The sequence below is a fragment of the Centruroides vittatus genome, unplaced genomic scaffold (assembly GCF_030686945.1).
Source record: "Centruroides vittatus isolate TY-2023 unplaced genomic scaffold, ASM3068694v2 scaffold_2802, whole genome shotgun sequence".
In the NCBI taxonomy this organism is placed as follows: Eukaryota; Metazoa; Arthropoda; class Arachnida; order Scorpiones; family Buthidae; genus Centruroides; species Centruroides vittatus.
In genome coordinates, this window is record NW_027122693.1 from 1,199,718 (window position 1) to 1,215,539 (window position 15,822).

General features: G+C 31.8%; 1 protein-coding gene across 4 annotated transcripts in view; it reads left to right on the forward strand.

Moving 5' to 3' along the window:
* Nucleotides 1-15,822, forward strand: part of LOC136987869 (protein slit-like) — a 119,266-nt gene that overhangs the window by 65,984 nt on the left and 37,460 nt on the right. For all 4 annotated transcript variants that reach the window (XM_067285624.1, XM_067285625.1, XM_067285626.1 and 1 more), the window contains 5 exons: nt 1,584-1,725; nt 10,488-10,559; nt 11,529-11,600; nt 12,192-12,263; nt 15,502-15,573. In XM_067285624.1, the coding sequence (XP_067141725.1) occupies nt 1,584-1,725; nt 10,488-10,559; nt 11,529-11,600; nt 12,192-12,263; nt 15,502-15,573 (430 nt within the window). The remainder of the gene's footprint in view (nt 1-1,583; nt 1,726-10,487; nt 10,560-11,528; nt 11,601-12,191; nt 12,264-15,501; nt 15,574-15,822) is intronic.

The window sequence follows — 15,822 nt, forward strand, 5'->3', positions numbered from 1 at the left end:
AATGAATGACAGACAATTGGAGAAAATGTAGCCAGCACCTTGCCACATTGACTGCTAATTGAATCTACATTGTCAAAATAGATGGTAATCAATTATGTAAAGGCTCTTTCTATGTCTACAAATTGACGATATTCCCTCGACACGTGAATGTCTCAACTATTTAGCTTCCTTGATTCACAATACAAGAAAGTGAGAACGTGCCTACTAACGTATTCGGGGTGGACGGTACCTTTCACAAAATGTTATCTTCACTCGATTTTTTTCGTTTTATGCTTTTAAAAATTAGTTTTTTTATATATAAAAATACTCCCTTTTATGCCTTTAAGGTGTGTAAAACTGTCTAACTTCAAAGGGATTTTCAGTTAAAATTGTTTGAAGTCGTCCTTTCTGAGTTAGAAATTCTGGAGGAATTTCGAGTTTTCTTTAAGTAGGAAGATGAAATGTATAAAAAAAATTAGATTTATTTAATAGTTAGAGACATTTCTATTAAGTATTTGATGCGAATTTTATGATTTATAAATGCAAAATACGTTACTTAATAAGCTCTTCCTGTGATGGATTTTAGTTTATTTCTTTATCTTCTTCCTTTAAAAATTAGTTTTAAGCAATTTAAAACAGTAAAATCGTTAACAATTCATAAAGGAAGAGGAATTTTAAAGCATTTTATCCTAGTAAATAATAAAAAATTGAATTTAAACTTCTCGAACTCTTAGCTTTTAAACAGATAAACATGCGAGCATGCATCGAATTTTTTCATCTTTTATGGTACAAAACCTTTGATTTATGCTTTAAAAATTTCAATATAATTCTTATTGTCAGAGCAAACAGTTGTTCTATCGCTTTTATATAAATTCACATTTATATTAAAAAAAATAGGATCTGTCAGAAAGATGAAGGAACGTATAAACAAGAAGTAGATTAAGTTGCATATAGAAGAATTCCAGTTTTGTAACAAAGAAGTAATAATAATAATACTAAAAAACAAAGGAAACAATGTTGACAAAGCAGGTGACTCTAAGCCCGTTAATACTGAGTAGCGCGTGTAGGACTGGATTGTTTTTTTCCTCTCCCCTTCCTCAATACAAACAGATTCTGTAGCAATTCATTATGTAGTATGGTAACACAACCGTACACCGCCTTTGGTATACCGTCACATTTGTTTTCATTAGTCTATGGCGATGATATAAGAGATGAAAAACAGTTAGGAGAAGCTGCATCATACAAGCTTTTTTCAGGGTTGAATAAATAAATCTCTCCTCCCCTCCATCCCTCCATCCCCCGTCTCTCTCTTCTTCCTCCTTTTCTTCCAGTGTCTCTCTTATATGTTTGCATGATAAAATGACTTACAGCAACTTTGCTATATTGTGATTGTTTTAGTTTATGTATAGATGAAGTTAGAGAAGTTATCTTTACCTTACTTGTCCGCCATCTTATGGAAACATTATACATATTTAATCGATGATGATCCTTCTCTACTCATTTAATTTTAATTTTATCTCGTTCCTTTATAGATATTAAAAATATTTCTGTGGTTTAACACTAGTTTATATGTTAATATATTTGATAAATGTTCTTACAAATAGGTGTAGAAGACGTTGCAACTTCTGGATGTATCAGAGAGCCGATGTGTCCTGATCTGTGTACTTGTTACAATGGAATGGTTGACTGCAGGGATAAGGGACTAACAAGAATCCCTGATCACATCCCTGATTCTACAACTGAACTGTAAGCAATCTTTTCACTATATTACACCTCTATAAATGCTTATAAATTAATTTTAACAGTAAGAAGTGACCTTAAATTTATGTATTTTTATGTTTTTAAATTAATTTACAATGCGAATTAGTAATTAAAAAGTAGTAAAATATTATCATTTTTTAGTATTAATTATAGAAAATTGATTAAATTATGTGTAAAATATTTTAAATTCGGTTTAAAATTGTGAAATTATTACGTAACAATGTTATAGTGTTTATTATTACTACGTAACCTGTCATTTTCATAACGTTACGTTTTATTACGTAAGAGGGAAAAACACTATTATTACGTCACGGCATATTCATTATTGCGTAATAATCATAACGCACTTGTCATCGATTATATAACAATTATTACGTTTCGCCATTATTACGTCAATATCGATAACAATTATTACGAATCGCTATTGTGACGTGTTTATTATGAATGAAATCGGGTGAATTACACCAGGAGAGCGTAAAAATTGAACAAATAATTAAGGAAAAACATTGTTTAAAAGGAAATTTATAGGGGAGTGTTAAACCCTATAAATCCTTAAGAAGAAATTTGTGCCCAGTATAAAATATTGTAGCCCCTGTAATTTGGAGAATCTGTAACTTTACTTGTGTGCAATCCAAAAGATGTGGCTCATTGCTTCCAGTGTCTAATGGAAAGACATTAATGCTCTTCCTTTTGACTGAAAGGAAATGGGTCAGGCCATGATATCGTTTGTCATCAATAGAGCGTGCACTATCTACGTAAACAACCGAGAGGTGATATCCACTTGCACTCCTCCTGGCTGAATTTTTGGCACTGGTCCCCTTTACCTACGAGAATTTTCTATATCAAACTATAAATCAGCCATTACTTATTCAATTTTAAGCATTAAATACTTTAATTACTCCATAAAACATTATTTTAAAAAAGGAGTGGCGTGCAAAATGGTAAATTGAAAGGCAAATTGGGTGGCTCCAAGTAAAAATTGAAAAGCAAATTTACTAAATTGTCGATAAAGGATATCGATGAGGATACTTTTTTCCTATTTAATTTCTTGGTATACAAAGATATCATCAAATTCATTCAAAGTTTTGCAGCTTTGGAGTCGAAGAATATATCACATCTTCATACTAATAATAGGTTTATAGGATGAAGGTGATAGGAGGTACCTTCTAAGGCGGATCTGTTTGTACAAGTAGTAATTTCGGCATGAAATTGGGCATGAATAATCCCGTTGGATGTAAGAGGATGCTGAAAAGTCACGTGAAAATCTCTATCTTATCTCATCTTCTTATCTCTTCTGAAGAACCCCCTCCCCTTTTTCGCTATCTTTCGCCTTCTTTCTCTCTGAAATAGATGTTTCCACCACCTGATTTATAAATACTTAAAACATTTAAGATTTTAATAATTATAATTAAAAAAGTAGAAGGTTATTTTAGGTTTAAATTTTAAAATTTAAGGTTAAAAATATCATAAAATGTCGTATTTTAATTAATTAAAAAAATAAATAAGCGATTTTTCTTTAACTATTCCCGAAACATAATCGAAGTTACTAACGATAATTGAATATATATATATATATTCAAATGAAAATCACATGATATCCGGTCCAAGCTGGAAATTCGTGTATATTTAATTGGAGTCTTCAGTCCTTAAGCTTTCTATATCTGGTCTGGATTTACATTTATCTAACTCGGTTTTAGAGATTAAAGACAGACACACGAACAGACGAAAGGTTCTTTTTAACATAGAAAATCGCCCCGTTTCGAAGAGTATTTCCGTTTAGAACAGGTTCCGTTGTACACAGGTTTCACTGTATTTTCGCATACTCCAACAAATAAACCAAAAAATAAGATTATTTCCGAACAAAGAAAAATCGCCTTAGAAAATCATTTTTAACTCAAATTTTCACTCGAAAAAAATAATAAAATAATAATAATAATAATAATAATTTCGTTAGAATTATTCCAAATAAAAATAAATGAAGTGGGTCTGTCTAGCAGGAACGAAGGATAGGAAAGAGGAAGGTAGTTTTGAAGGTCCTCTCGGGGTGAAGCAATTAAGAATCTCCCACGTTTCGACCGAAGGGCAAACGAGATCATGTCTATTGTTCTCAATTGCACATAAAAACAATCTTCAGTGATTACTTTTATTTCGACCGTGCCACTTCAACAATTGATACTACAATAAAATCAAGCAGTGATAATTTAGAAGTCGTTGCCCTATGGAAAAATCCTAAGAGAATTATTTTCTAACTCGTCTGCTGCTAATTGTTTTGGATGGGGGGAAACGTCTTTGGAACAACAAAGAGTGCTTTTAAAACTTGTTAACAACAGTCAAATTTATTTAAGTCCGAGTAAAAACACAGGAAAAAAAAAGGAGAAGATCCCAAGTAAACTCTCTCTTTCTCCCTTTGTAAGGGAGCTTGTACCTGTTTGTCAACGTACATAAAGGCATTTTCAAATTTAAATTAGCTATTTACTATTAATGTAATTAATTAAAATGTTGCTTTGATACACGAGTATTTAATTGAATTATTCCTTTAATTAAATTTGTTTTCTTTTTATTAAAAAAATAAATAAATTACGTGTTTTTTTAAAATGATGAATTTAGATGGCTTTAATTGATATAAAATAAATGAAAAAATAATAATAATTAAGAATTATTTTTATATTATTACGTCATACATTGTACAACAATTATTTGTTGTATATTTTTTGTCTCGCGCGAATAATGACGTCACAGTAAATATACATTGTTACGGATTAATTTTGTATCGTAAGCCATTATTTTATACGTCGATTTCTGTATTTTATTTACATAATGACGTAACAATACGAAATAAAAAATATGACGTAATAATTGATAACGTAACAGTATTGTTACGTGTTCGTTTTCAGTTCTTAGTGTTGTTACACCGTTCTCGTGTAAATTAATTATTAAATTTGACACTGTTACGTCATTATTCCTTATGAATTATTACGTGTTTTATATTGTTACGTCATTCCAGATTACCGCTTGTAATTTTAGCGAATTACAAGTCAGTTGGCATTAAAGTTAATGGGTATAATAAATTATACGATCTCGTGTTAAAAATTTAAATTAAATATTTACAAAAAGTATTTCAAAAATTAAAAATTAAAGCACAGTAAAAAGTAACGAAAAAATTAATTAAAAAAAAAGAAAAACAAAGTCCTAAACCTTTAATAAATTATAAAATCGAAGGTTTTTTTAACACAGAAAGCAGATATAAAACAAATAGCAACTCCCACTCCTTTTATTCCATCGATGCCAATCACAACACGGGAACCACTGCCAAATTCGGATGTCCCCTACACGTTTAGAGGAAAGAAACGTCACATATGTTTTCCTGGCCAACGCTAAGAAAAGCAACAGAACCCAAAACACCTCCCAGAAAACCCTAACACACTAGATTAGAATCTCACCCCTACCTACGCACGAGATGTTAAAATTTATAATATCATACACTGGCAAGGAGAGCACCTGTAGATTTCCAGTTGCATTACCTATCTATGATCTGCGTGACATGGTAGGGTGTTGCTACCTTTGATCGTAGGCGGAAGGGAGAACATAGGGAGAGAGAGAAACAAAGAAAAAAAGAAGAAGAAGAGGAGTTTGCAGGTGGTCTTGTTTACTCAAGTACCGATTTCCTAGAGGATTACTCCAACGTACCTTTCTATAGCTAAGGATTAGATTGCCTAGTTCTCCCAGCTAAGGCATGTTTTATTAAGCAACTAATCCTATCAGTTCTTGTGTTTCACTCTGCACCAGTTTTCCTATTCACCAGTTGTTCCTATTGACTAGTTGTAGTTTTGGTTGAAATAGAATTTTCCTCCCTAATCCTTTATCTTTATAAGGTCGTTTTTCAGTCTTGCAGCTTCTTTATTCCCCCCTCCAATCCTCCTATCTCTAGTGGACCAGTCATTTTTTTCTCCCCTCCAAAAAAAATAACACAAAAAAATGGCAGAGTTTCATGACCAATTACCCGAAAGGTATTTCCTTATTTCTTTGAAGTTAATGGGAAGTTTTATATCGGAATAAGAATCTTATTTAAGTACTAAGAATTTTATAAAGAAGAGAATGAAACTAAAGAATAAAAATATAAAAAAATAAAATAGTTTAGTCATCGTTTATGACCCCTGGATAAGAGTTTTTGTATGGGGTTAAGACCGTTTTGCTTCTGAGTTATAAAAAAGTTTATAGATACCGTTGGAAAATGTCTGTTTTCTCTTTGAAGGGAAATTTCTGGTTTTGGGGAAATTCCTTGTGTTTGAAAGTAAAGTTCTGGTTTGGGGAAAATGTCTGTTTTTTAAAGAAAAATTTTTGGTTTTGAGGAAATATCTGGTCCTTTTTTAAGGGAAATTTCTAGTTTCGGAGAAATTTCTGTTTAGGGAAATGTCTGGTTTTTTGGAGGGAAATTTCTGGTTTTGGGGAAATATCTGGCCCTTTTTAAGGAAAATTTCTGTTTAAGGAAATGTCTGGTTTTTTGGAGGGAAATTTCTAGTTTTGGAGAAATATCTGGTCCTTTTTGAGGAAAATTTCTAGTTTTGGGGAAATTTCTGTTTAGGAGAAGATGTTTGTGTTTTGGAGACAAAATTTCAATTATACCACTCAATTTTTTTATTATTTATAACTTAAAATCATTTATTCTAGGCTTGTTCTTAATGCTTTATATAAAATTATAAATTAAAGAAAATAGTAAATAAATAAAGACAGACGGATGACAGTAGGAAATTTATAGGTCTGCTGGTTTTTTAAATTGCAGCCCAATTGCTGCTGCAATTTAAAAACGCATTGCTGACGGGTCCAGTCTTATTCGAACTTGCTGCATTGATTAGGATCAAGAATTTAGCTGCTGTTACACCGAAAATGTCCGCATTATTAAGTTCATATTACGTATAACTGTTTTCCAAACATACACATTTTCGCTCTAGGCAGGTTTCTATTTTGTATGGGACTGTTTAAGAGAGATTTTTGTTTTGTATAGGACTGATATAGGTGGGTTTCTGCTTTGTAAAAAACTGTTCTAGACGTTTAAGACAAGTTTTTTCTTTATATTAAGTTATAAATATGTTAATTAAAGAACTTATTAAAATATTTATATCTATCATCTTTAAATATTGGGTGTACGTTTCCATATATAAGCACCAAAGAAACGTATTTTATTTTACTTTTTTAAGGAAAAGTTTGCCGAATTCTTTAAAATATACAATTCAGAGAGATTTAACTTCAAAATTTCATAATTAAAATGAAGAAAAATATAGAGTAAGATCTACAAAAGCCTATTAAATCGAAGAGTTTAATGGAGGAATGGCAGAAGAGGCGAGAGAAAAGGGGGTGAAGCGTTTTAAATGGGGAAGGAGGCATTGATTCGATGATTGGAAGCGAATCTGCAGAAGTTATTACAAATATTTGGCCATAGGAAACATACGCACCAATGTAAAACACATATCTAATAAGGAGATCGTGGCTCGGTTCTCAACTTTTATAACGCTTCGTATGAAGTCGTTAAATCAAATTTAATACTACTTTTACGATGGCGGTTGGCATCCCTTCTGTAGATATTACCTTCCCCTTTAAGAATTGGATAGTGTAGAGCCAGAAAAAATAAATAAATATATATATATATATATTCTAGACATTCCTTTCAGCATTAACCCACTGGATTTTGACTAATGCACATCAAAGTACTTCGGCAGTTTTCGCATAAAAATTCCTCAGAAAGGAAGCAAAACGGGTGGAATTTTTAAGGTTTTTTTTCTTTCTTTTTTTAGAAGAAAACCGAAAAAATATACACGAAATTTAAAAAGAAATCCTTAAATATATCGTAATTTCGAACGTAAAACATTAAATTTTGACAGGGTGCGCTTTAAGAAACGTCGCTACTTCCATAATAAAGAGTTATAAAAGTTACTCCTTTGAAAGTTTTCGTGGAAGATGATGTCTACTTTCTATTTTTTCTTTACTTTCACTCCCTTATTTTGTTTTCTTTGAGGTTTCTTTTTTTCTTTTCTACTTAAGAAGTAAGATTTATTAGGGGTGGAAGTGAATAATGTTGTTGTATATGCATGGAAAATGTAGGTGGAGATGAATAGATTTTGGTGTAGCTTAACAGGGATATAGTAGCGAGGTATCAAAATATTTCTTGGCAGAAAGAGGAAAAACAGAAAGTCCTTAGAAAGAAAGTGATAGGAAAGAAGAAGAGAAAGGAAAAGTAACAGCAGGAAATTGATAGAGGTAGAAGAAATACATTTAGAAGGAAAAGGAAGAAAGTAAAACGATGTGCACAGGAGAGGAACATATTTATGGACGAATAAAATATAGAAAAAATGAGAATTTTTTTTTTTTTTTTGCTATCGATTTGACCTATAATGCTGTTAACCTGCTTAAGAAGGAACTTGGTAGAGTTTTTTTGCGTTTTAACAGGTCGACGTTTTATACGGGGTTATGTTTTTTTTAATTAAATAATTCTTCTAGAGAGTTGGGAACTTGAACCGTCACAGTGGAGTGTTAACAAAGGAAACAAATGCTTGACTAATTCTCGTCACTGACAGGTTGACTGTGTGATTCGTGTCACGTCATTAATTAGAATTCAGAATTTAGATGAGGTTAAACACCGAAAAGTATACGCCTTACTCGGGCTATATTATGTAACTGTGTTCCCATAATAACTATTTTTGCTTTAGACAGATCTCTGGTTTGTATATGACCGTTTTAAACAGGTTTTTGTTTTGTATACGTCTAGGACAGGTTTATAACTGTTTGTTTGTACAGAATATTTTAGAACAGGTGTCTTTTTTTGTATATGACCGTTTTAGACAGTTTTATATAGGTTTAGTACAGGTTTAAGACCGTTTAGGACAGATTTCTGTTTGTACACGACAGTTAGTATATGAGTGTTTTAGACAGGTTTTTGTTTTATACAGGTTATTTGTTTTCTACAGAACTGTTCAAGACAGGTTTCTGCCTTGCGTGTGACCGTTTTAGACAGGTTTTTACCTTTACACAAAGTTAATACGGGATTGATTGATCACTATACCTAAAGATTGATCTGATGAGAGTGATTGATCGATGGTAGCTAAAATTAATTTGTTTTTATATAATAAACAAACAGTAAAAAGAATTTATTGCCGCAAATATTAATGTTATTTGAGGTATTTTCAGTAATTTATATACAATTATTTTTAAATTGAGTCGATAGCTTCGAAGAAAAGTACCTTAAAATAGAATCGAGGAACAGTTAACGTGTTTAGCAATTGGAAACAAAATCTAATGGCCTTTAAAATAAGCAATAAAAGCAGAATCTGTTGTAAAATAAATTGAAAATTTTAACTTGATAAAAATCTACTTGAGTTTGATAAAACTTTCAAGAAATTACTTTTCTATTGAAAGAAGTAAGAATTCTTCCCCTATTTTGCGTCATTCGGTAATATCCTTACCAAATTACAGTCTATTAAATAAGATATAAATACATTTAGATATATATATTTATACATTCTTAGAAACCATGAAAACACATAAAAGTGATTCATCGTGTAACGTCTGCCATGTTGGATCCAAAGCGAAGCGACGCGAGTTATAGTAAAATGTCATTGAGACTTCGATTTAGCGAAATGAAACCATAAATTATAAATTGTAAATAAAACTACAATTTATTTAAACGTATAAAAGAACTTTATTACTTGAAATTAATTGTTAACAAGAACGGAATCTTCTATACGTATATTGGATGCGCCGCATCGCGACACGACGCGACGCGAACGTAATATAAAATTGGCAATAACTTCCGCTTCCGGTAGTGGAACACTTCGAAAATTACACGATATTATCAGAGGAATGTGACGAATTTTTCGAGATGAAAATTGTTTTAATTTGTTAAGCAGTTTTTTAATTACAGTCAATAAAACGAAGAGTCACACTTCACCTGATTTTGTAGTTGTAACACGCTTTAAGATTGGTGCAACACACTAGGAATGTGCCGAAAATATAAACACGTGATGAATAGCAATAAATTAATAAGTGTTGAACTTAATTAACTTCCATTTAACGCATGAATTTTACATGGCTATCAATAATCTCCCCTCTATCCCTTATCACATCAGTCAGGTTTGCGTGCGATTAATACGTATACAAAGGGTGCCACAAAAGTCGGTGATTCATTATCCTAAGGAGTAAAGTGCTGAGTAAATTATTCAAATGTTTGGTTACTTAGAAACGGCGAAGGTGTTCAAAATGGGATCCTTCTTGTTTAGAATTCAAATTACAATACAAAAATCGACTTCTGGGATATCCTGTAAGCTACACAAAGACATTACGCAGCGTACGGGATTAGTATTACGTTGATTGGTCGAGTAGCGTAAGTCACGTGCGCTACTCGACCAATCAACGTATCCGCTTTATTGAAAACACTTGTACTGTATAAAGCCGAAGACCACCTATGAGTTACAGACGAACTAAAGCAATAGAATGGCTTTGAAAACACACGTGCCACAGTAACTACACACATTTAATTGTGACGTACAATCGAGACACTCCCCTAATAGAGGTGGAAGTTAAAAATATTTCTTTGGAATCATTTCTGGTGTGAGGCAGACTCGATCGCGCGTGAGGACGGAACTACGAACGGGACTAACACCTTAACGATTTTCCTTTTTCCAATTAGACGGCAACGAAAGTCAACTCCTTAACGGAACTGTTGGGCTTAACTGTTCTTTTCTTTGTTCTTCTTTTAGGAGATTGGAACAGAATCGGATCACAGAAATACCCTCCAAAGCATTCGTACCTTACAAGAGATTACAGAGAATGTAAGTATTTTTATTTTTATTATTATTTTTGTTTAAAAAAAAAAATAAACATTTAATCTCTCGTTCGTTAGAGTTTTGACTTCTGTCGGGAAATTTTTCTTTCGTTCTCTCTGAAATGATTAAAAATTATCTACTAACTTTTAATCTTCTTTAATTAATTAAGTGTTAAATCTTCTTAAATTTTGATTGCTGTGTTCTGATTTTGTCTTTTTACGTACGTTTCTATGATGTTTAATTGTAGGAAATGATAATTTTTCAGTTTATTCGAGTTGATAATTAAAAATTTTACGTGTTGCATCAATTTTTAGAGTGGAAAAGTTGAAGAATTGCCTTAATTTGGCGTGATATTTTCCACTATTTATTGTTTACTAAGAATATGTACCATTATTCCACTCTACTTTGCATAGTTTGCATTCAATTCTACTCCATTTTAACACCAGACAGATAATAGTTTCTATTGTTTTATTGAAACAAATGATTTTATGTAGTGTTTATTATGTAGTAAACACCTTCAACAATATTTTTTTTATACACAATTTCCTGCTCTTCTATCCCATTTTGCATATTTCACATTCATCTTATCTTCTTCGTGTTCCTATTACATTTTTTCCTTAGATTATCATTTTCCTCTTCCATCATCTCTGTCACTCAACACTCTAAACCATGCCATTCACAGACCCTATAATTTTTTTTTGAAAAATTTCAAAATAATTTTGAATAAATTTCGTTTTATTACATATTTCTATGTTCAGTTTTTTTTTTCTTTTTCACGCTGAAAAATTCACCTTTCCCCCAAAATAAGTGGTTTAATGAGGCTGAAAACACCATTAATTGTGTATTTATTGAGGCTGGAAACACCTTTACCGTTCCAAGACATTGTTAATTAATGAATCGAAATTTTATATATGAATATTATTATTATTTCAGGTAAATGATTGTATATTTTTACACCTTTCTTCTTCATTTCAGAGACCTGAGTAACAATCAAATTGTGAAAATAGCCAGAGATGTTTTTAATGGCTTAAAGTCGCTCACTTCTTTGTAAGTATTGTCTAGGGAAGAATAAAAAGATTTTCTAGCTTTGAACCGCTCCTAATTCGATTAAAGCCAAGCAATAGAATAATCGAATTATGCTGATAGAATGTACAACTGAAGAAATAAATGTTCACTTCACGGGGGGGAAAAAAAACCTCTATTAACCTGATTACAACATTTCTTTTGTCTCCCTGTTTACCTCTTCTACAATAAAAAATAAATAAAAAATATGTCCACCCAACTACAAACGTCTTACTAATTAATGTAACGTTAACACGACACTGAAATTTCATAATTATTATTCATTTTTTTTACGCGAAGCGCCGTCGCGTCGCGTCGCGTCGCGTCGCGTACAATATGAAAATTTCTCATAAAATAGAGGAAAAATTATAATATTTACTTTAAAAAATTCTTCACGTCTTCGATAAATTTGCAAATAATTTAATACCGGTAGAATAAAACCCGTCTTAAGTAGCGTAAGAGCGTACGGCATGTAAATACTAAAGACATAATATAATATATTTGTATACATATATTCTGATAAAATATTGAACAATTGAATCGGATATAACTCATACAGATGCATACTCATTTCAGGGTCCTGTATGGCAACAAAATAGTGGATCTACCCGAAGGCATCTTTCGAGGTCTCACCTCACTTCAGTTACTGTAAGTATGGGAAGCTCAGACATTCAGACGATCCATTCTACTTCTAGAAACGAGTTGATTCATTAGCGTCACGTGACATTTATTAGGACCCGAGGTTAGCTTCGATATTACACCACAGGGATACATTAAGGGCTAGATGCGGGGAAGAAAGTTACTCTTTTTTCCCCTTCTCCTCCTCCTCCTCCTCCTCTTCATCCTCCTTCTTCTTCCCCCTTATTTTTTTTTTCTGTTTCTTCTACTCGGATTAATAATGTATGTCCCTAACATTCGACTTGGGAAGATGAAATATTTATGGCATCCGAGAATAAATCTTGATACTCGCTTGTGTATGCAGTCTCAGCCACATATATAGTGGGTCTTTGCACTCTTTCCTCTCGATGGATCTCGTTTGTGGCCTTGTTTGTGTAGTTTCACTCGTCATTAAAACGATTGGTAGATTCCCAGTGATATTATTTGGATTTAGATCCCCACGATAGCTCTTAAATTTCGTAAATAATCTCACCCACCTATCTCCACGTGTGATTTATTATATTTTAAGATAATATATTATATTTTTCTATTAGATAAAACTAGAAAATTATCGAAAATTTTGACATCTTTGTGACTTTCTCTCCTCTTCTCTATACGTTCCAACTAACATTTTAGTGAATTAAAAGCCTTCTATGTATTATTTTATGATATTTTATCCTTTATGACATCCTATATACCCACTTCTTCAACTTATATGAGTTCATTAAAAGCCTTCTACGCTTTCTACACTATTTTATTCTTTCTTCTACGAGGTCTCTTGGCTACTTCCAATTATTATATATGTTAATTAAAGCCCTCTACTCTTTACGATATCTCTATGAGGTCTCTACGTCTTCCAATTATATTACTAAATTAAAAGCCTTCTATTCTCTGTATTTTACGTTTTTATTAATAGAAGAATATTCTGCAAACGAGGAAAACAATTTTACTAGCATCTTTCTATAAAAAAATAAAGCTTAAGAATAATTTTAAGATAATTATATATATATATATAAATTCGTGTATAAAAACCTTATTTTTAAGGCTTTATATGCATTAAAATCGAGCGTAATTTAAGCATATTTGATAATTTTAATTAATTAATAAAAGTATTGTTAATCACATCATATTATGCTCAATTTTAAGGCAAAGAAATAAGGTTTATGTACCCGAATATACACGTAGAAAGTCGAATTATATAAGGCAACCTTTCTGAATCCTCAGAATGCCATTATGAAATGGAGAGAACGTAGGGATCACGTCTAAGTTTAGTCTATTATTCCCTTATAACTTATAAATTGTTGATACAAATATAGCGCGGAGGTGAAAAATGGAAAAGATATCTCCATCCCCGTATAAAGTTTTTTTGTAAATATTTTATGGTGAGAGCAGTTTCCACAAATAGAGGGCTCATTGCACGGAAAAGTGAATTCATTCTTTCCATAGGAGAAAGTGCTGAGAAAGCCCACAATTTCTTTGCTTCTTTCGGACCATCACTCTACCAGTTGTCATGACTACCGTTCTTGTTTTGAAGACAAGAAAGAGCGATGGACTTTCCTCTTCTTTCCTTCTTTCTTTCCCCCTCTCCCCCTTTTCTTTTCTTGCATTCTCCTTCTCTGCTTGACTAAACATCATCTTGATGTCGTCAGAGCGGATGTGTCGACGATATTACGATATAAAACAACAAATTTTCGTCTGTTGAATAGCTCGAGAACGTTTTACATGATCCCTACTACGGTTTGATAGGGAATTTTCTTTTGTCTTCTTCTTCCCCTCCCTCTTTTAGGATATGCAGACGGGACTGACACTTTAAAATTTATTTTTAGGTAGAAAGAATGGATGGGTTGTAAGGTTGGTTTATTATAAATACATGGTTACAACCGCTTGTTTACAGTAAATTTTACTGTATAAGCTGGTGAAATTTGTGATTTTAATGTGTTTAAATGCTTAATATATAATTTTACAGTCAATAAATACAGTTTATACAAGTAAAATTTCGCAGCAAATCCTACTTGCCACATGACGTATTTACAGTAAATCTATCAATATTTACGACAATTAAACCGTATAAAATACATTATACCAGGAAGAAACTTAATAAAATATGTATAAAATGTACTTTTTTAAGGTGGAAATTAAGTATATTCCACGAAACGATGCATTGTTTCTTCCAAATATACGAGTTTACTGGCACGTGTAAGCTGTATACAGACAGAAAGGTTGAAAACATTAACGACTTTTGTAATAGGAAGCAATGAAGAGTTTAGTATCGGGACTTCCATCGAGTAATACAGTTGGTAGGACCATTACGAGAAGATTATAAATGATACGGCTGGATTAAAAGACATTTTTGACATTCCCTCAAGACCAGTAAGAACTTCAGGTTATATGACAGCAAATAATAATCCCTAGCAAAGGAAACTTCTATTAGAGAATCCAAGAAACAATACAATTTCGTTTAAATTTCTGTTCTGTGTGTTGGAGGGTGCCATTGGAACCAAACTTGTCAAGTTATGTCCTGCTTGGATTATCTTCTACACTTAGCTTCGGTATATAAATAAATATAGAAGGGAAGCTTATTATAGAAAATACCGATAGATTACTGGAGAATATCTCTGACAGGTTCTATAATATCTTCATAACGATGTGCAATCTTTGCTAGTGGAATGTTGGATAAAATCTATTTTTGAAGCGAAATATAATCGATTTTCTCTTAATTAATGCAATATGATGGATTACGAATAAATAATTTATCATTTTAAATTAATATTCATTATAATATTTATCGTTCTTGTACTATTCAGCTTAATTATTCAACCTGTAGATCGCGAGCTCCAAGGAAGCTATTATAAGTCTCGATATCCGAAGAGGTTGGGAAGTTGTTTAAGTTTTGTTCTTTTGTTAGCGCGTCGCGTCGCGTTGCTCGCTCGCGCCAGCGCTTAAATGCCTTATAGAATGCTTAGTATTTAATTTTAACCTTTCTCGTGCTACAAATTTGTACATAAAAGTATTTTACAAGTATTTTACGAAAAAATTAAAAGTTATGCATAATTTATACTATTATTTAAGCAAAGTAGCGCGAGTACGCGATGCGACGTTAAGCGAAGCGACTCTCGCTCTGCTGGAATTCCATATTTAAATATAAGAAAAAAAAATTGATAAAATTATATAGAATTTGTACTAAAATTTTAATATAGAAATATAACATTCTACTCTTATTTATTTTTAGATTATTAAACGCAAATAAAATATCCTGCATAAGAAAATCAACGTTTGCAGACCTCCATAACCTAAATTTATTGTAAGTATAACCTTAAAAATAATAAAAATTAAAAATATATCTTAATTAATTATCCCCAATGTAATTTTCTAAGAAGACAAATTACTTATATAATCATTAAATAAACAGCTGGACTTTAAACATTCGATTAAAGACGTACTTTCCTTTTTTTTCCAATGGGGGATGCTTGAGAGAAAGAATCTTCGCTTCATTAGAGAAGAAGTGACAAATATAAAGTATCAAATGTTTTCTATGAATTTAGATCATGCC